This window comes from Triturus cristatus, chromosome 3_2, assembly GCF_964204655.1.
Source record: "Triturus cristatus chromosome 3_2, aTriCri1.1, whole genome shotgun sequence".
In the NCBI taxonomy this organism is placed as follows: Eukaryota; Metazoa; Chordata; class Amphibia; order Caudata; family Salamandridae; genus Triturus; species Triturus cristatus.
This window is the reverse complement of record NC_140584.1, coordinates 147,013,383-147,029,030: the sequence shown is the minus strand read 5'-3', so window position 1 is coordinate 147,029,030 and position 15,648 is coordinate 147,013,383. Positions and strand designations below refer to the sequence as shown.

Genomic DNA, 15,648 nt, shown 5'->3' with positions numbered 1-15,648 from the left:
TGTGATGAAGGATAAGTCCAGTGTGGTGCAGAAGAGGGGCATTCCAGCTGGCCTCCCAGCAATGTAGGAAGGGGCGGACAGGAGGCAGGGGAGGGCGCAGGGGCCCCTGGGAAGAGAAGGAAATTGGGGAGGCAGGGGGGACCCCGCGTAAAAGGGGTGTGGGCTCCCAGGAGTTTGTTTATGAGGAGAAGGGGGTTGGGGGAAACAGGAGTTGAGTGAGGAAGCGGCGGCAGCACTTGATGTAGGGGAGTGGTTGGACAGGGCTCTGTGGGGGCCGAGAGATAAGTGGTCAGTGGCGTGGGGGTGGATGAGAGGGAGCCTGGGGGGGAAGGAGGGATAAAGGGCGGTAGAGGGTAAGAAAAAGGGGAGGAGCCTGGCGGAGAGACAGTTAGCGCCTCTGCTGGAGTGGAGCGACGGGGAGGAGGGGTCTGGGGGAGGGGCAGGAGAGAGCCGCCAGCCAGGGTATATGAGTGAGGGTGGTCCGACCGGGGGATGGGGCTAGCATCCGGGGGGCACTCTGCAGGACTGGGTAGAGGCGGTAACAGCCAGTTAGAGGGGGAGAGGGGAGAGGATGGGGGTCAGACAGATGCCTGCGGGCGGTTTGGGACTAGGGGGGTATTGGCAGTGGTGCCCAGATCAGGGGCAGGCAGGGACAGTTAGGGATACTAACCACAGCTTGCCGGACCTTGCTATTTCATTACAGGATTAACGGGAGCGAGAGGCGCAAACCTCGGGTGAGTCGCATGCGACTCCGCGATACCAACAGGAAGAGAAGGCAGGGTTTTGGGCAGCCAGCCGGACCACATGGAGGCACTATGGAATCAGGGATGAGTGGAGTTCTGATATGGTCATGTCAGAGCGACAGCCCAGTTGGGCCAAGGAGGCCTCTAGGGTGACGGTGACATGGTCAATAAAGGCAAGAAGAGTGGAGGTGGGGGGCAGCGGAAGCCCCTGCCATTTGTAGGGCACACATTGCAGGAATTCAAGGTACAAGGCACAGGGGGACCAAATGGAACAAGATGGGGGGTGGAAGGACATACCACTGGATTACAAGGAAGATAGTCTAGAGGAGGGGGAAATAGTAGACGAAGAAGGGTGGGAACAAGTAATCAGGTGCCTAGTATGTTGCAGGACACAGAACAAGAAGCGGTTCGCCTGGTCAAGCTACAGGCGACTCAACCCTCCACACGACTGGATAGGCAGTTGGATCCAGTGAGGACACCGACCTTGATGCCAGGTAAGGAAGGAGGTGGGTACGGTCGGGTAGGCAGCCCAATGTGGTAGGTGTCCACGGGTACTGATGCAAGGGGGGAGGAAGGGGTCGATAAGATCAAATTACGCAATGGGCGATATGTACGGGACACTTGGGTTGGGACAGAAGGGCAGAAGGGGAGGCAGAGAGGGGTAGAGAGGTGTGGAAATTATGCAGTAAGGCGCTGACAGAGTTAGCAGCGACAGCGGCTACAGGGGGAGAAAAGATTTACGTGGGAAAAGTCAAGTGACGGAGGCCAAAGAAAGTAAGGAGGTCAAATTGCCTAAAATGAGGTATATGGGGCACACCTCATGTTAGCCACGAAAGAGAAAATTTGGAAGGGAGAGTATGTGGACAGGTTGAAGCTCCTGCAGAGGGAATTGCGGTCCAAAGAAGGATCTAAGGAGGAGGAGCTAGAGTTGTCAAGACTAGCACAGGACCCTGAGACAAACTGGGGGGAGATTGACACTGATCTGTATCAGCAGACAATGGGGGCGGTCAAATTTGGGAAGACAACATACACAGCCAATGGGTTACCTTTGGTTTACCGTCTCTTTCAAAATCGCCCCACCAGTGGGGGTGGGAGGTGGGATACACACCGAAGGCCACAGGGGCAGGACCGGGGGCTTGCTGGGATTACAATAAAGGAACATGCACACTGGAATATTGCAGATTTCGGCATGAATGCTCGAAATGCACAGGAAGGCACCCATTGGTGCAGTGCTTCGGGGCAGGATATGCAGGGCAGAAACAGCCAGGGGGCAAGGTTTCCAACACCAGAATGTGAATAGTAGACAGCAGGGACAACAGGGGATGGGAGGCAGGGAAGGACGAGGGGCACAGGGTTACATGGGCAAAGGCCCAATCACCCATTTAGCTTGACTGTTTAGAGGCCTGGCTGACGCATTACCCGCGAGAACAACATGCTCGACTATTGAGTACGGGTTTCAGGGAAGGTTTTAAATTGGGGTATGAGGGCCCGAAGCTGTCAAGATGGGCAGAGAATCTGAGGTCAGTGGTGGCTCATAAATCAGTTGTTTGGGGAAAATTGCAAAAAGAGGTGGAAGGGCGCATGGAGGGCCCAGCCGCAGTTAGCCCAATAATGGGTTTGATTATTTCTCCGGTGGGTGTGGTGCCAAAGAAAGAACCAGGCCAGTATTGGTTAATTCAGCATTTGTAATTACCGCAGGGAGGGTCAGTGAACGATTTCATATCGGAGGACCTAACATCAGTTTCATACTCGTCAGTGGACGTAGCCAGGGCCTTAGTGGAATGGGTTGGCAGGGGCGTTGAGTTGGCAAAGTGCGACATTAAGGCCACCTTCTGGCTGCTGCCGGTACACCTGGAGGATTTCCAACTGCTGGGCATCCAAGTGGATGGGAACATCTTTGTGGATAAGGCGTTACCTATGGGATGTTCCATATCACGTGTCTTGTTTGAGAAGTTTAGTTCCTTCTTGCAATGGGTTTTTTCTTGGAAAATGGGAAAGAGACGGTGACACACTATCTTGATGACTTCTTCCTGGTGGGACGGCCTGGTTTGATGGACTGTCTGCAACAGCTGGCAAGTTTCCAAGAGCTTATGGGGGCACTGGGTGTGCCCCTGTTGCTAGGGAAGACACCAGGTCCGAGCATGGTGTTGTCATTTCTAGGAATCAAATTGGATTCAGTGGCCATGGAAGCGAGGTTACCGGAGGACAAAAAGCTGAACATAAGACTGTTGATCGGTGCAATGTTGGGCAAGGAGAAAGTGACATTGAGGATGGTACAGGTGCTGCTAGGGCACTTGAACTTCGCATGCTGGATGGTTAGGTCAGGAAGGACATTTTGCAGGAGTGGGAGCAGGTCATTAGCGGGACTCAAGCTGTCGTACCATCACATGTGCCTGTCCGCAAGGACAATGGAGGATTTACGCACATGGTGTAGGTTCTTAGAGGAATTGAATGGGATCCCCATGTCTGCACCAGACGATTGGGAATTGGATGTGCAGATATTTTCAGATGCTGCAGGAGCATGTGGTTTCGGACTGTACTGGCAGGGCAAGTGGTGCACAACAAATAATAGCCACAACAGTCGATGGGCGGGGACAGGAGTATTGCCTTTTTGGAGTTGTTTTCCTTAGTTGTAGCGGTCACGGTGTGGGGGCAGAGACTAGCGCAGAGGAAGGTCATTTTCAGGGTTGACAACATGGCAGTGGTGCAGGTCCTCAATAGGCAGTTTGCAAGAGACAAGCAGGTCCACAAGCTGATGAGAGTATTTATTCTAAGTTGTCTAATGTATAACATACAACCTAGGGCGAAACACGTCCCAGGTGTGGACAATGACATTGCGGATGCCCTGTCTCATTTACAGTGGTAGAGGTTCCATGGGCTGGCCATGTAAGCACATTTTCACTGGACACCGGTGCCTGTGGTGATGTGATTCATAGGAGACATAGGATGCTGCAGCTGGTGATAGGGTCGTTAGCAGTTTCTACGAGACGGGCGTGCAGACAGGCATGGCAGGAATTTCTACAGGGAGGAGCGAGGAGGAGGACTGGGATGTGGGCCAGAGAGGAGGATGTCATACAGTTCATTATGTCCCTGATTGAGAGGGGTTTGTCAAATGTCACTACAGCTGCCAAGCTAGCAAGGATAGCATTAATGGTCAAGTTGCGTTTGGGATATGCTCCATCAGCAGGAGAGCGAGGAAAGCGTATGCTAGAGGGTTGGGCCAGGGAAGCGGAAAAGGGGCAGTGGGCCATGTTGCCGGTGACAAAGGATATGTTGGGCAGGTTGATACAGGTGCTCCCCAGAATGTGCTTAAGTTTGCAGGAAACAGTTTTATTTGCTGCTCTAATGTCTTGGTTGTATTTCAGAGCGTTCAGAGTATCAGAGTTGTTGGGGAGGAAAGGGGTTACAGGACTGTGGGGTGAGGTACAGGGGTGTGTAAAAGGTAGCGAAGTGGTCACAGTCTTCCTCAAGCACTCAAAGACGGACCAAAGGGGAGTCGGGAAGACAGGTGGAGTTTTTCACAGAACGTCAGGCGGGAGGTGACGGTGGCACAGCTGCTGTGGGTCATGCGGAGCTTGCTAAAACTATTGGGGGGAGGTACCAGAAGCATTTGGAACCCATTCTTTCCGGATAGGGGTAGCTTCGGATGCAGCTACAATGGGTTGGGGCCCGGAGAAGATAAAGCGTTTTGGACATTCGACTTCAGACAGCTATAAACGTTATGTTAAAGTGGGGAGACAGGGGTCAAGGGGAAGTGGGTATGTAATTCCTTCTCTCACTCATGTATCTTTTCAGGTGCAGTAGCAGGGCCAGAGTCGCTATCAATTTGGATAGTCGGGCATTAATTTGTCAAATGGGAGGAAAGACACGAGCATCCTGCATTGTTTAAAATAAGTTGGCAGGGGAAAGGGTATATGCATTGGCACGAGCTTTTTCCCAGTTTAAATAATTTGATGCATTGTCATGTTTGCCCAGATGTGCTATTAATCCACCTGGGGAAAATTATTTAGTGGTGTGCAAGGGTTTGCCTTTACTGAAGATAATGAAAAGGGACTTGAGAGAGATTAGACAGCAGTGGTCAGGATGCTTTGTTGTCTGGACCGAATTCATTCCCAAAATACATTGGAGGGGAGTCGAGAGACCCGCTGCTATCAATAAGGCAAGGAGGAAGATAAACAGGGAAATTAGGGTTTTTTGCAGTGAGTCAGGTTTGGTTAGGGTGGAGCATCCAGAGCTTAGGTATGCGGCTGTGTACTTTTTCAGGGGGGACAGGGTACATTTATCTCGCTACGGTATGGAGCTGTACCTGATACAAATGAAGGAAGTTTTAGACAAAGCCCTGGACATCCGTAGATATCCAAGAGTGGCCTAGGTGGTGGGGGGGGGGGGTCCCAAAAGTCATAGGGACTATTTCTAAGTGGCATCTGGTAGCTAATTATAGGCAGTTTTACTGGTTCATTTTATGGGTGCGGACAAGTTACTCCGGGAAGAGGTAATAAGGTTAGGATAGGAGATACTTAGGGGCATATTGTCAACGGCCAGCGATAATTATCGCTGGCCATACATAGCGATAGAAATACTATCGCCGGCTATTGCTGAATATTATCGCCATGATAACGCTATATTTACAACGCATAGCGCAATGGCGATAATATTTTAGCGATAGTGGTGTTTTCAATGGAACATCGCTGGTTTTCCAGTGATGTTCCATTGAAAACAGCAATAACATTGCTGATACGACCCTGTGGTCCTATCAGCATAATCCATCTACCATTAAAAGCATGCCTTAGTCAGGAATTTAGCAGACGTTAAATTCCTGAGTTAAGGCTGAGGTAGCGCGATTTTTTTTATTGCTGCACCTCCTTGTTAATATCGCGAAGCTGCCTTCACGATATTAACATGTGTTGTTTTCAAAGCCATGCCTTCTTTGCATCTCATTAGCGATGCGAGGCGAGGCTGAGAAAAAATCAAGGAAACACGCGCCAGCGTGTCCTTGATGATATTGCGATATAATTATTGCCGCTTATTGCCCGAAAACGGACGCTAAAGCGGAGATAATTATATCTCCAGCTCTTGCTAATATGCCCCTTAGTTAGAGAGATCTTTAGACAGGTAGAGAAGAGGTTAGAAGGTTTAAAATGTCAACATTTATTGACTGAGCTGGGGTTTGTTAAATAGTTGCAAAGAAAGGAGAAGGTTGGGGAAACATTAGGGGTGGGGTAGGAGGATACGTAGATGAAGCATGTATAGCGAGGTGTAGTTTTCTGAGGCAAAGGCCAAGGTTATGTTTTGATACGGTGCACCTGTCTTCAATAAAGCGGCCTTTTTCACACATCTTTAGAGTCGATTGTGGTCCGTTCTGCACTTTGCGGTCCAATGTTTGATTGTACCCAAGCAGAATACATTAGATTTGTAGAAAGCACCATAATTGTGCCATAGTCTATGCAACTGCAGCTATAAGGAAGTGATGGATAGATTTGGTTATTTCTCTGTGTTTGTTTCTGTCTACAAATAACTTACATTTACACACTTATTTGGCTTATGAATAGGATAGGTAACTGAAACATCTCTTTCCTCACTATTGAATATCCTTGTGTAAGCATCTCAATGACAAACACTTAAATGCATATTTATCTAGACATAGATAGATAGATAGAGATAGATAGATAGATAGATAGATAGATAGATAGATAGATAGATAGATAGATAGATAGATAGATAGATAGATAGATAGATAGATAGATAGATAGATAGATAGATAGATAGATAGATAGATAGATAGATAGATAGATAGATAGATAGATAGATAGATAGATAGATAGATAGATAGAAAGAGAGAGAGAGAGAGAGAGAGAGAGAGATAGATATCTAGCTATCTAGGTAGGTAGAGAGAGAGAGAGAGAGAGAGAGAGAGAGATAGATATCTAGCTATCTAGGTAGGTAGAGAGAGAGAGAGAGAGAGAGAGAGAGAGAGAGAGAGATCTAGCTATCTAGGTAGGTAGAGAGAGAGAGTGAGATACTATTTCAGTCATGTGTTCACTTGTGTATTTTCCGAATTTGATTTTCCGCTACGTAGAACATCCACATGAGTACGTATTTAGGAATAGGATTCATGTTTTCTTCTCCTACTGTGCTTTTAGAAATGTGTAACCTATAAGTCATTTAAAAATATGTGCAAACATATGCTGATCGTCATCGTAAATCTAGGATATGATGTTGCATACCGGTTCTAGGATCAGTCCTATGGTCTTGAGATGCTTACATTGGTGAGTCCTCCACTTACCACGTCAAGCACCGCGCAAACAATGAGATCGATGGAGACAGTCGTGGCGATCGTCCAGTCCCTGACAGGCCTCACTCCCCGATTGTAGTTCCACAGCAGGTGCTCGGCCAGCTGATGCAAGGTGGAGTTCCCGGGAGGTGCGGCGTCCGCCACCAAGCTTCCTGAGAAGAGGAATGTTTCCATGTAACAGCACATCATCCAACAGAACATATCTGGCCCCATTTACAAATATCCCGGGTGTATACGTCTTATAAAAAAAAAATCGATTTCCCCACAAGGCTTCTCCCTCACTGTGGTTCACATTTGTGAATTTTTGAATTCACACACTTTTCAAAAGTACTCGGTTAAGGTTCTGTGAATTTCCAATTACATGCATGCGAATTTCCAACTAAATTAATGTAAACGTAGTTCCACGTGTGTAATTGTATATAGTGTAAAATGTCACTTGCAAAAAGAAATTTGTATTACTGCATTTATCTCTTTTATTTATTTTTTCTTCACTGAAAAATATTTTTTCCCATGGACAAACTCTTCTCTGCACTCATAATTTTTTCGCTTTAGCCTTTCTGCTCCCACACAGGAAACAGTACTCTTGCTCCCAAATGGAGTACATTTCTGACCATATATTGGATTTACATTGTTTGCAGGGATGTTTATATTTGTCAACAAACTCATAAGTGTCTGAGAGTGCACTATTTTTCGAGGGCATCATCACCCTTGGGAGAAGATATCCTCGTGAGTAATATTACACAAAAATGTTGTCCTCTTTACACATGCAAAAATCCATTAATAAAAGCAAATTCATATTTTGAGAATTTTAAATGTAATTTTCCTCTTGTAAGCCAAATCATTTTGACGCCCAAGTTCAACATTGTGAATCAGACTCGTTGAGCGTGCTGAGCCATGTAAGTAATTTTATTGACATATCAGCGAATTGCCATAGTGTATTATTTTTAAAACTAGTTGCACTAAAACCAAAACTTTAACAAGAAGGTTGCTGTTCTGGCATTTGTAGAAGTTGAACGCAACATCAACAGGAAAGCCGAGCCAGTATCATGCAGTAGAAATGACCCAAGATTGAGGGAAATACATTAGGAACATGGTGCCAGATGTTATGGGTTTTACACATTCTGCATCTATGGGAATAGATATTCGTACATATGGTCCATAATGCCAAGGCAACTGTTTCCTTATTGCACAGGTAATATATATATTTGTGCCACCTGAAGGGCACTGGTGTATGGTGTGTAGGCATGTCTCCTAATAATTTTTCTTCTAATAATATTTTTTAACTTTCTTTCTCTAAAAATAGCTCAGATACGTTTTGGGGTTAGCTCTTTATCATGACTGCTGAGATAAAAGCTTCTTGGGAGGCAAAAGGGGACTGGCAAGAGAAAATTCAGATGTTTTCCAACAGCCTATTTCTCCTGGAAAGCAAGGAGAGCTGGGGAAGAATCGGCTATATGTAAGACACAATGGGTTTGCAGGTGCACGGTCCTTCTGTGAAAGATAGCCTCGCCCTGGCCGGCAATACCAATCTCTGTCTTCGTCTACCTTTCCAGGCACACCTCTTCATCTTCCCTATTTCTCTCTTTCTCTTTCCCTGTCTTTACTTCTGTCTCTATCTGCCCAGTCACTTCTCTGACGTGTGCTGCCCCCTCACTCCTTCTCTCCCTCTCTTTCTATATCTTTCTCTATCTGCTCTCCACTCTTACTACCCCTACAACCCCTGGATTTCCCAATCTACACCCCCTCCTTTTTCTCATCCTCACACTACTCCTCCCCTTCACTTCCTCGTCATCTCGTACCTTCACTTTCTTCCTCCTCTCTTCCTTGTTATCCCCTTATTGTGTCTAGCACCCTTTCTCTCCCTCACCACACATCTTCTGTCTTTCCCAGCACTTCTTTTCTTTCTCTTGTGAACCTCTTTCTCTCTCTCTTGTGCATGCTCTTCCCTCTCTATTATCAGTTTCTCCCCCTCATCCAAACTCCATGGCCTTCTCTCCAACCATCTCCTTCACTACCTCAGTGCCCTGGTCTAAATCCCCTCACATGCCTAGATCACCTCAAGGTCTTGATCACTAGTCAGGTAAAGTGGAAATCTGCTCTGCCTGATCATGAGTGGACGGGTGTTCCTCAGTGGTTAGTTTGTAAAAATAAAATAAGTGCCGGGGCTCTCGTCAGGAGGCAGCTTGCACCAGCCCATTTCTGCTGTTAGCATCGCCTAAAAGAGAACCAACTGCTAACCATGAAAGAGAGGAGAGGATGTGGTGTAATGGCCAGAGCTGTCAACTTCGAGGCTGGGGAACTTGGTGCAAGTCTTGGCATCAGCTCAGCATCCTGTGATTCTGGCAAATCACATAATACCCCCATGCTTACAATAAATTAATGTGTTCTTAACTGGTGCTCATGAAAAGCGCTGGTGTTGATGATTAAGTGCCGGTGCTAAGCACCAGAAACCACAACCTCAAATTAAGCACTGATGTTCCTGCACCTGGTTATCCTGGGTGCAGCACCAAAGGACCAAATTTAAGTTAATAATGCCAGCCGGTAAAGTTGTATGAGGCTTTGGCTGAAACAGCAGCCTAGCCTCGTCATCAAGTCCCAGACACATTTTTTTTAGGTAAGAGGGCAGCAGGCAATGTTCTCCCAGCAAACACTATTCTGTTAATTTCCTCCCCTACCATTCCAGTGCCACGCTCTCCACCCCTGCCCCGCAAGCCCGCCACTGCTCCATCTAACCACTTTCAAGGAGCAGGTGGTAAACCGGAGCATTAAACCCTTCTGAATAGAAAATACCATTCAGAATTCCACACTGTAATTGAGGGGTGTAACTCGTAAGAGGCGGAAATCCATGCGCAGATACTGGCCATTAATGGTAATTCCAGCCTCTGGACATCTCCCCATTGCCTCCGCCTAACTCGTTATAGGGGTCTCTTTCCTATACATCTCCCACCCTCCGTTCAGTGCCTTAATGTGGTTGCCATCTTCAAGAGGTTGCTATTTCAGCACCCCTATATATTTGACAAAACAAGGAGTCCTGTTAACTCCAGCGATGCGGAATTTATCCGGATAGGTAGAATGTCAAAAAATGTACTTCAAGCGCTCCAGATATATTCTAAATTTCCGGACGGAGTGCAGTTAGCTAAAGGAGAATTCAAGGAATAGAAAGACAAAGCTCAGATTCATCTATCTTGTGGCTTCCTGATGAAGGCAATTCGCCGAAACGCGCGTAGATAACTCTAGATATAAAATATTCAGTTCTTAGGCCACATATTTGTACAGAATTTTGTTTTATTAGTTAATCAAAACAACTTGTCTATTCTGTGATGTAAATAAATAATATACGATTGTGATGTGCTCTTGTAGCACACTGATCATGGGGGGGTGAAGTGGATCTATGCATGGGTATGTATGAGTAGTATTATGTTATTGATATATTGTATACTTTTTTGCCAATAATTATTCATCAAGACATAATGACTGTTATTTATAAGATTAAAATAATTTTTGTATTTTTGTATCAATAAGACTGTTCTGCTTTTTGTACTTTCATGTGCCCTCTACCTTATTTTTATACTTAATTGCCTGAGATCTCTTTTGTAATTCATTTCTCATGGTGCACACACATGATTCATTTTCATCCATTAAAACAAAAACCAGCACCCGGATTCCAGGTACCATTACAGCTGGGCAATCAGGGCAGGGGTACACTTCGGTCACCACGCATGAAACTTTTGCAACAATTTTAATACTTTTTTAACCACATCTTTATTAAATCTTCAAATTATGCAGAAGATGATGTATTATGTGGCAAGTGGCACATATTTATATTTCTATGGAAAACACTGGGGCTGCCCAGTCAATTTTTTTCTAGTACCCCTACCCGTTGGTTCCTATCTTACAGTCTCAGACATCAAAAATCTCAATAGAACTACTAATGCCGTAAACAAAAAAATTGTGTGAAACTGTGATAATGTAATCGGACAATCAAAATATTTTAGATTCAATGTTTTCTCTTCTTGTTAGTTGTTGATCCTGGAAGATGTAGGTTGATGCGTTTCGGCCTTGTGCTTTATAGACTCTTCACGACTTTGCAGAACGAATGCCACCCAAACATCATCCATGCTGAGGAGGCTATTGAGGTAATAGCTGGTCATGTAAAAGTGAAGCACCACCATGTAAGCCTGTTAACTGAAAGCAAAGGGGTTAATGGCTTTTCAGAACAGCTCACCCTCTGTTTGGATTGTTGTGGGGGGCCGTCAATGTGAGTGCTGGCCAACGGCCATGGAAGTTGATATACAACTCCTGGGTCAATTAGCCTGACAAATGTCAGAGGGATCCCCAAACATCCTCCCTGCAGTCAAGCGCAGTCACATATTGCACTGGCCTGCACGAGGACCTTCCTTTAAAATGCATGCAGGCCGCATTGCCGGCTGCATAGTAAAAGGTGGACTGGTTGCTTTACACAGCCACTCTGCCTTTCATCAATGCACTGCTCAGTGCAGGTAGGAATTTACGGCTTCCCTGGAGGTAATTTGTTGCACTGTACCAGTCTGCACAGGCGCACCCATTAAATGAGACAATGCAGACTATATGAAATGCAGGCTCATGAAGACTTCTGCATCCATAGAAGTGGATCCGAAACTTTGCGGCCTGACCAATACCCATTATTTTTAATATTATGGGTTGCTGCTAAGCATCACTTTGAGCTGCAGTCAGTCTTAGCTAATAGCCTCAATATATATATATAGTACAGACTGGTGCTTTTGGTGCTTTTGGTGAATCCTTTTAGAAGATGCAAAAGATCAGACCACCCCCTAAAAAAAGTTCACCATCCCAGGAGGGGAGGGGACTTGGAGGGGATGGGGCCTAGTACTGAAATATGACTAAAAGGCACTACTTCCCCCTCCTCCCACCAGCCTCCACTTCTCCAAAAAACAACAACAAATATGCTGAGGCTGCTACCATCGTCCTGCGGTGTTTTGACACCCCTTAACAGTTATCGGTTGGTCAAAGCCTCAAAGGACAAGCTGGAAAGCCACTCACTGCAACGGTTTTCCAGCTTGTCTTTCCTGTCTCTAGGTGATATTTGCTCCTCACCCGGTGACCATGTAAAGGGAGCCAATATTGTGTGACACACAGTGGCACCATGCAGTGGCGGCCGGTAATTTTACCAGGGAGGGGGGTGAGGGGGCACACACACACACATACAAATCACTCACAGGCATTCATTCACACATGCACACACACCCATTCACAACACTTGCTAACAAATGCATACACATACATTCATAAATACACACACACACCAAACATAAAAAAACATAAAACTTATCTTAAATGCACTTCTCCAATAGGACAGCTTCAGAAGTCCCAGGAGGGTTGGGACCGCTGCCTTCCCTCATTGGCTGACCTTAGGTCAGCCAATGAGGGCAAGGTAGCAGTCCCAACCTCGTCACAGAGTGGGATGGGATCAGTGAGACTGCCCCCACTCTGAGACGAGGTGTCACTGATTGGCACTCTGCACTGGGTACTCCAGGGCTTAAAACTGAAGAGCCCAGGCCGAGGCAATGAGTGACGATAACACTCGTCATAAGGAGGAAGGCCTCAAGGCACTTTTGCAAGGCTGAGGAGGTCACGCCCACAAGGCTGTGAAACCTTCAGCCTGGCAAAGTTCAGCTCAGGCAGCCAGGAGCCTGGGCAGTTAGTGCATGTATAGCCCCTGGCTGCCTGATCTGAACAAGAAGATTGTCAGACTGACCTTTGTTCAGCCTGACAGACACTCTTCGTGCCAGGAAAAAGGTGGGGGTCATGGCCCCTCAGTCCATATGGATGGGCCGCTGGGGGCCCCATGTGAGTTGGCAGGTCTGGAGAATTCATTGTAATTGTATCCAAATTCTCCTTTGAGAGATATTGGCTTATGATTGGAAAACACTGCTCTTATGAGAAAACATCTACACAGATCAAAAGAGAAAATTAAATTTGATGTGGCAGGGGTAATGCAAAACTTGATATGGGTTGGTGTATGTGTGTGAGTGTGTGTGTGCGTGTGTGTGTGTGTGCGTGTGCGTGCAGGGGTGCAGGTGGTATGCGAGAACACATATGAGTATGTGTGTGAGTGAATTTAGCTTGCTGAGTGTTATAGATTAAGGGGAAGTGATGGAAGAGTAGGACATTATTTTACAAGATCGTGTACATGAAGAGTAGATTCACAACTTTGAATTACACAATAACTTTTCAGATATTTAATGTTGCATCTGACATATTTACATGTTTAGGCATAAGTGATGCACCAAGAATCACACACTGTTCTGTCAGTGCTGAGGCTGGCAATATAACCTAGCTACCCAAGATCTAAAGTAGGCAGTTTAGCAACTGAATTACATCTCCTTCCTGAAAGTCTTGATTATGGATCATTAATTATCTTTGTGTTTTTTTGCATGAGTATCTGACACACTGGTTAACGAACACCTGAATTCAATGAGTGAATGCGCTGATAATTGAGCAGGTATCTGTCTACAGCTGTCACACCTTGCAAAAGGTGATAGACACAGCCCTAATGTACTGTGTGAATAGGTGCATTTTAAACACATAGTGCTTCTGTCTTCAGCAGTTGTCTATGAATCTTTGTCTGCATATGTTTGAATGGGCTGCAACAGGAAGCCAATACCCTTGGGGCATCCCAGCATTGTGACTTTCTAAAAAAACAGAGTTCAAAAGTCTTTAGGTATGTATTAGATTTAAATATCATTTTGGTCAATGCTACAAATATATTTGGACAACATTGCAATTTTAAATTTTTACTCAATTCCTCGGGTCCCACCATGTATTTTTTTTATAAAAACAATGAATATAAAATAAAGAATTTAAAAAAGCATCTTGACAAATGTAACTAAAGTATTGCAACCATTTTGCATAGTGCTAAAGTGCAACAATGTTTATAGTGCATTTGGTGCAAAGTTCAAGGACAAGAATGTGCAAAGGACCATCAAATATAGGAATCCTACAATTATTTAAAATATTCAGTCTAAGGTCATTCCCTAGCTAAGCAAAAAAACTGTCAAAGCCAAACTGCATAAAAATCGAAAGCTGTTTTACCTGTCCTTTTGTTTCTGGCTAAAAAGAAGCCTTGTTTAGCAGCAAAAACATAAAAATATTTTGTGGGTTTCCGGCCAGGGCCTGTATTATACATTGTGCCACAGGGGCGCAACGGGTACGTGCACTCACTTTGTGCGCCACTTGGGGCACAGTGATATTACAGAAGGGCCCGCAGACGCTTGTGCTTCCCCTTCTGTAATACTGATAACACTGGCGGACCTGTAGCACCAGTGTTATCATGAGAGGGCTTTCCCTCATTCGTATTTACTTGAATGCGCTGCCCCCAGAGCTGTGCGAGTTCAAGGTTGCTGTGCGGACTGTGCATTCTTTGTAATCCAGCACACTTTCGTTGTTTGCACATGGCGTACCCTTTGAAAGGTGGGTCATGACACAAACAAGGAAAATGCTCCGTATTCATAATACAGCGCCTGTAGTGAAATTTCAGGGCAAGAAGAATGTTGAAATATCACTTGACGCACAGAAACAAAAAAATGCAACAGGAAGCAAAAAACACATGAAAGGAGGGATTTGATTAAATGAGGAAAAGGGAATGGTCGGGAAGGATCTCTGTCACACAAACTAAAAAATGGGAGGAAACAACTTCAACCCCTAAATGAACAAAATTCTAAATTTCAAATGTTGACTATTGTTTTTGCTGTAAGAATTTAACTCAGATGCAAAGTTTCAATTAACTATAGGGGCTGGTATTATCAAAAGTGCCTCAGGAGCACAAAAGGCATGTGTGGCTTTATTTTGGAGCCCACGGGACACTTTGATATTACATAAGTGGCTGCAGAAGCTTGGGCAACCCCTTTTGTGATATAGATTGCGCTGTAGCTCTCATTTAAATGTGATAGGGGTGTGGCCCCAAACAGTTTGCCTATGTGCTCACGCTGTAATATAGAAGCTGGCATTGAGGCAAATGAGCTGTCAAGGAAGCACTAACTAAACACTACAGAGAGGTGGTGTACAGTCTGTTTGACCCCTGGACACCCCCCTTGTATGTGGGTGCAGTCCCTCACTGCATGCTGTGGTGGGATGCTTGTCCCCCTTTAACCCCTTCAGTGCCACGCCCTTTCCCCCTCCTGTGCCGGGCGTTGCACTAGTGGGTGGGGTTCATGACGAGATAGTCTCGTCATGGGCACAGCGCAACCGTGCTCCATGACGAGACTATCTCGTCATGGGCACTGAAGAGGTTAAAATGCAGGCCGATGGCCATCTGCATTTTAAATCACAATCTGCAGCTTCAAATAGCCACTCAGTCTTTCACTAGTGCACTACCCCCAGGGCACCACAAGTTAGCCTCTGTGGTGGGGATAGTGCATGTTTGTGATAGGAAGTACTGACCAAGTCTGCACCCGGTGCACCCAGTTAATGTTGTGAGAAAGAGAAATGCAGTGTGCCAAATCTATAATATGGACCCTGAGCTATATTATAAAAAGTCCCCAAGGAGGCACAAATGCCGTGTGTGTGCCCACTTTTTGAGCCACTGGGGCACTTTAATATTACAAAAGGGGCCAC

At 45.7% G+C, this 15,648-nt stretch overlaps 1 protein-coding gene across 1 annotated transcript in view; it reads right to left on the bottom strand.

Annotated features, from left to right (window-relative positions):
• Nucleotides 1-15,648, bottom strand: part of HTR3B (5-hydroxytryptamine receptor 3B) — a 126,355-nt gene that overhangs the window by 101,044 nt on the left and 9,663 nt on the right. Inside the window, exon 2 of the mRNA XM_085646778.1 lies at nt 7,027-7,187. Within this exon, the coding sequence (XP_085502904.1) occupies nt 7,027-7,187 (161 nt within the window). The remainder of the gene's footprint in view (nt 1-7,026; nt 7,188-15,648) is intronic.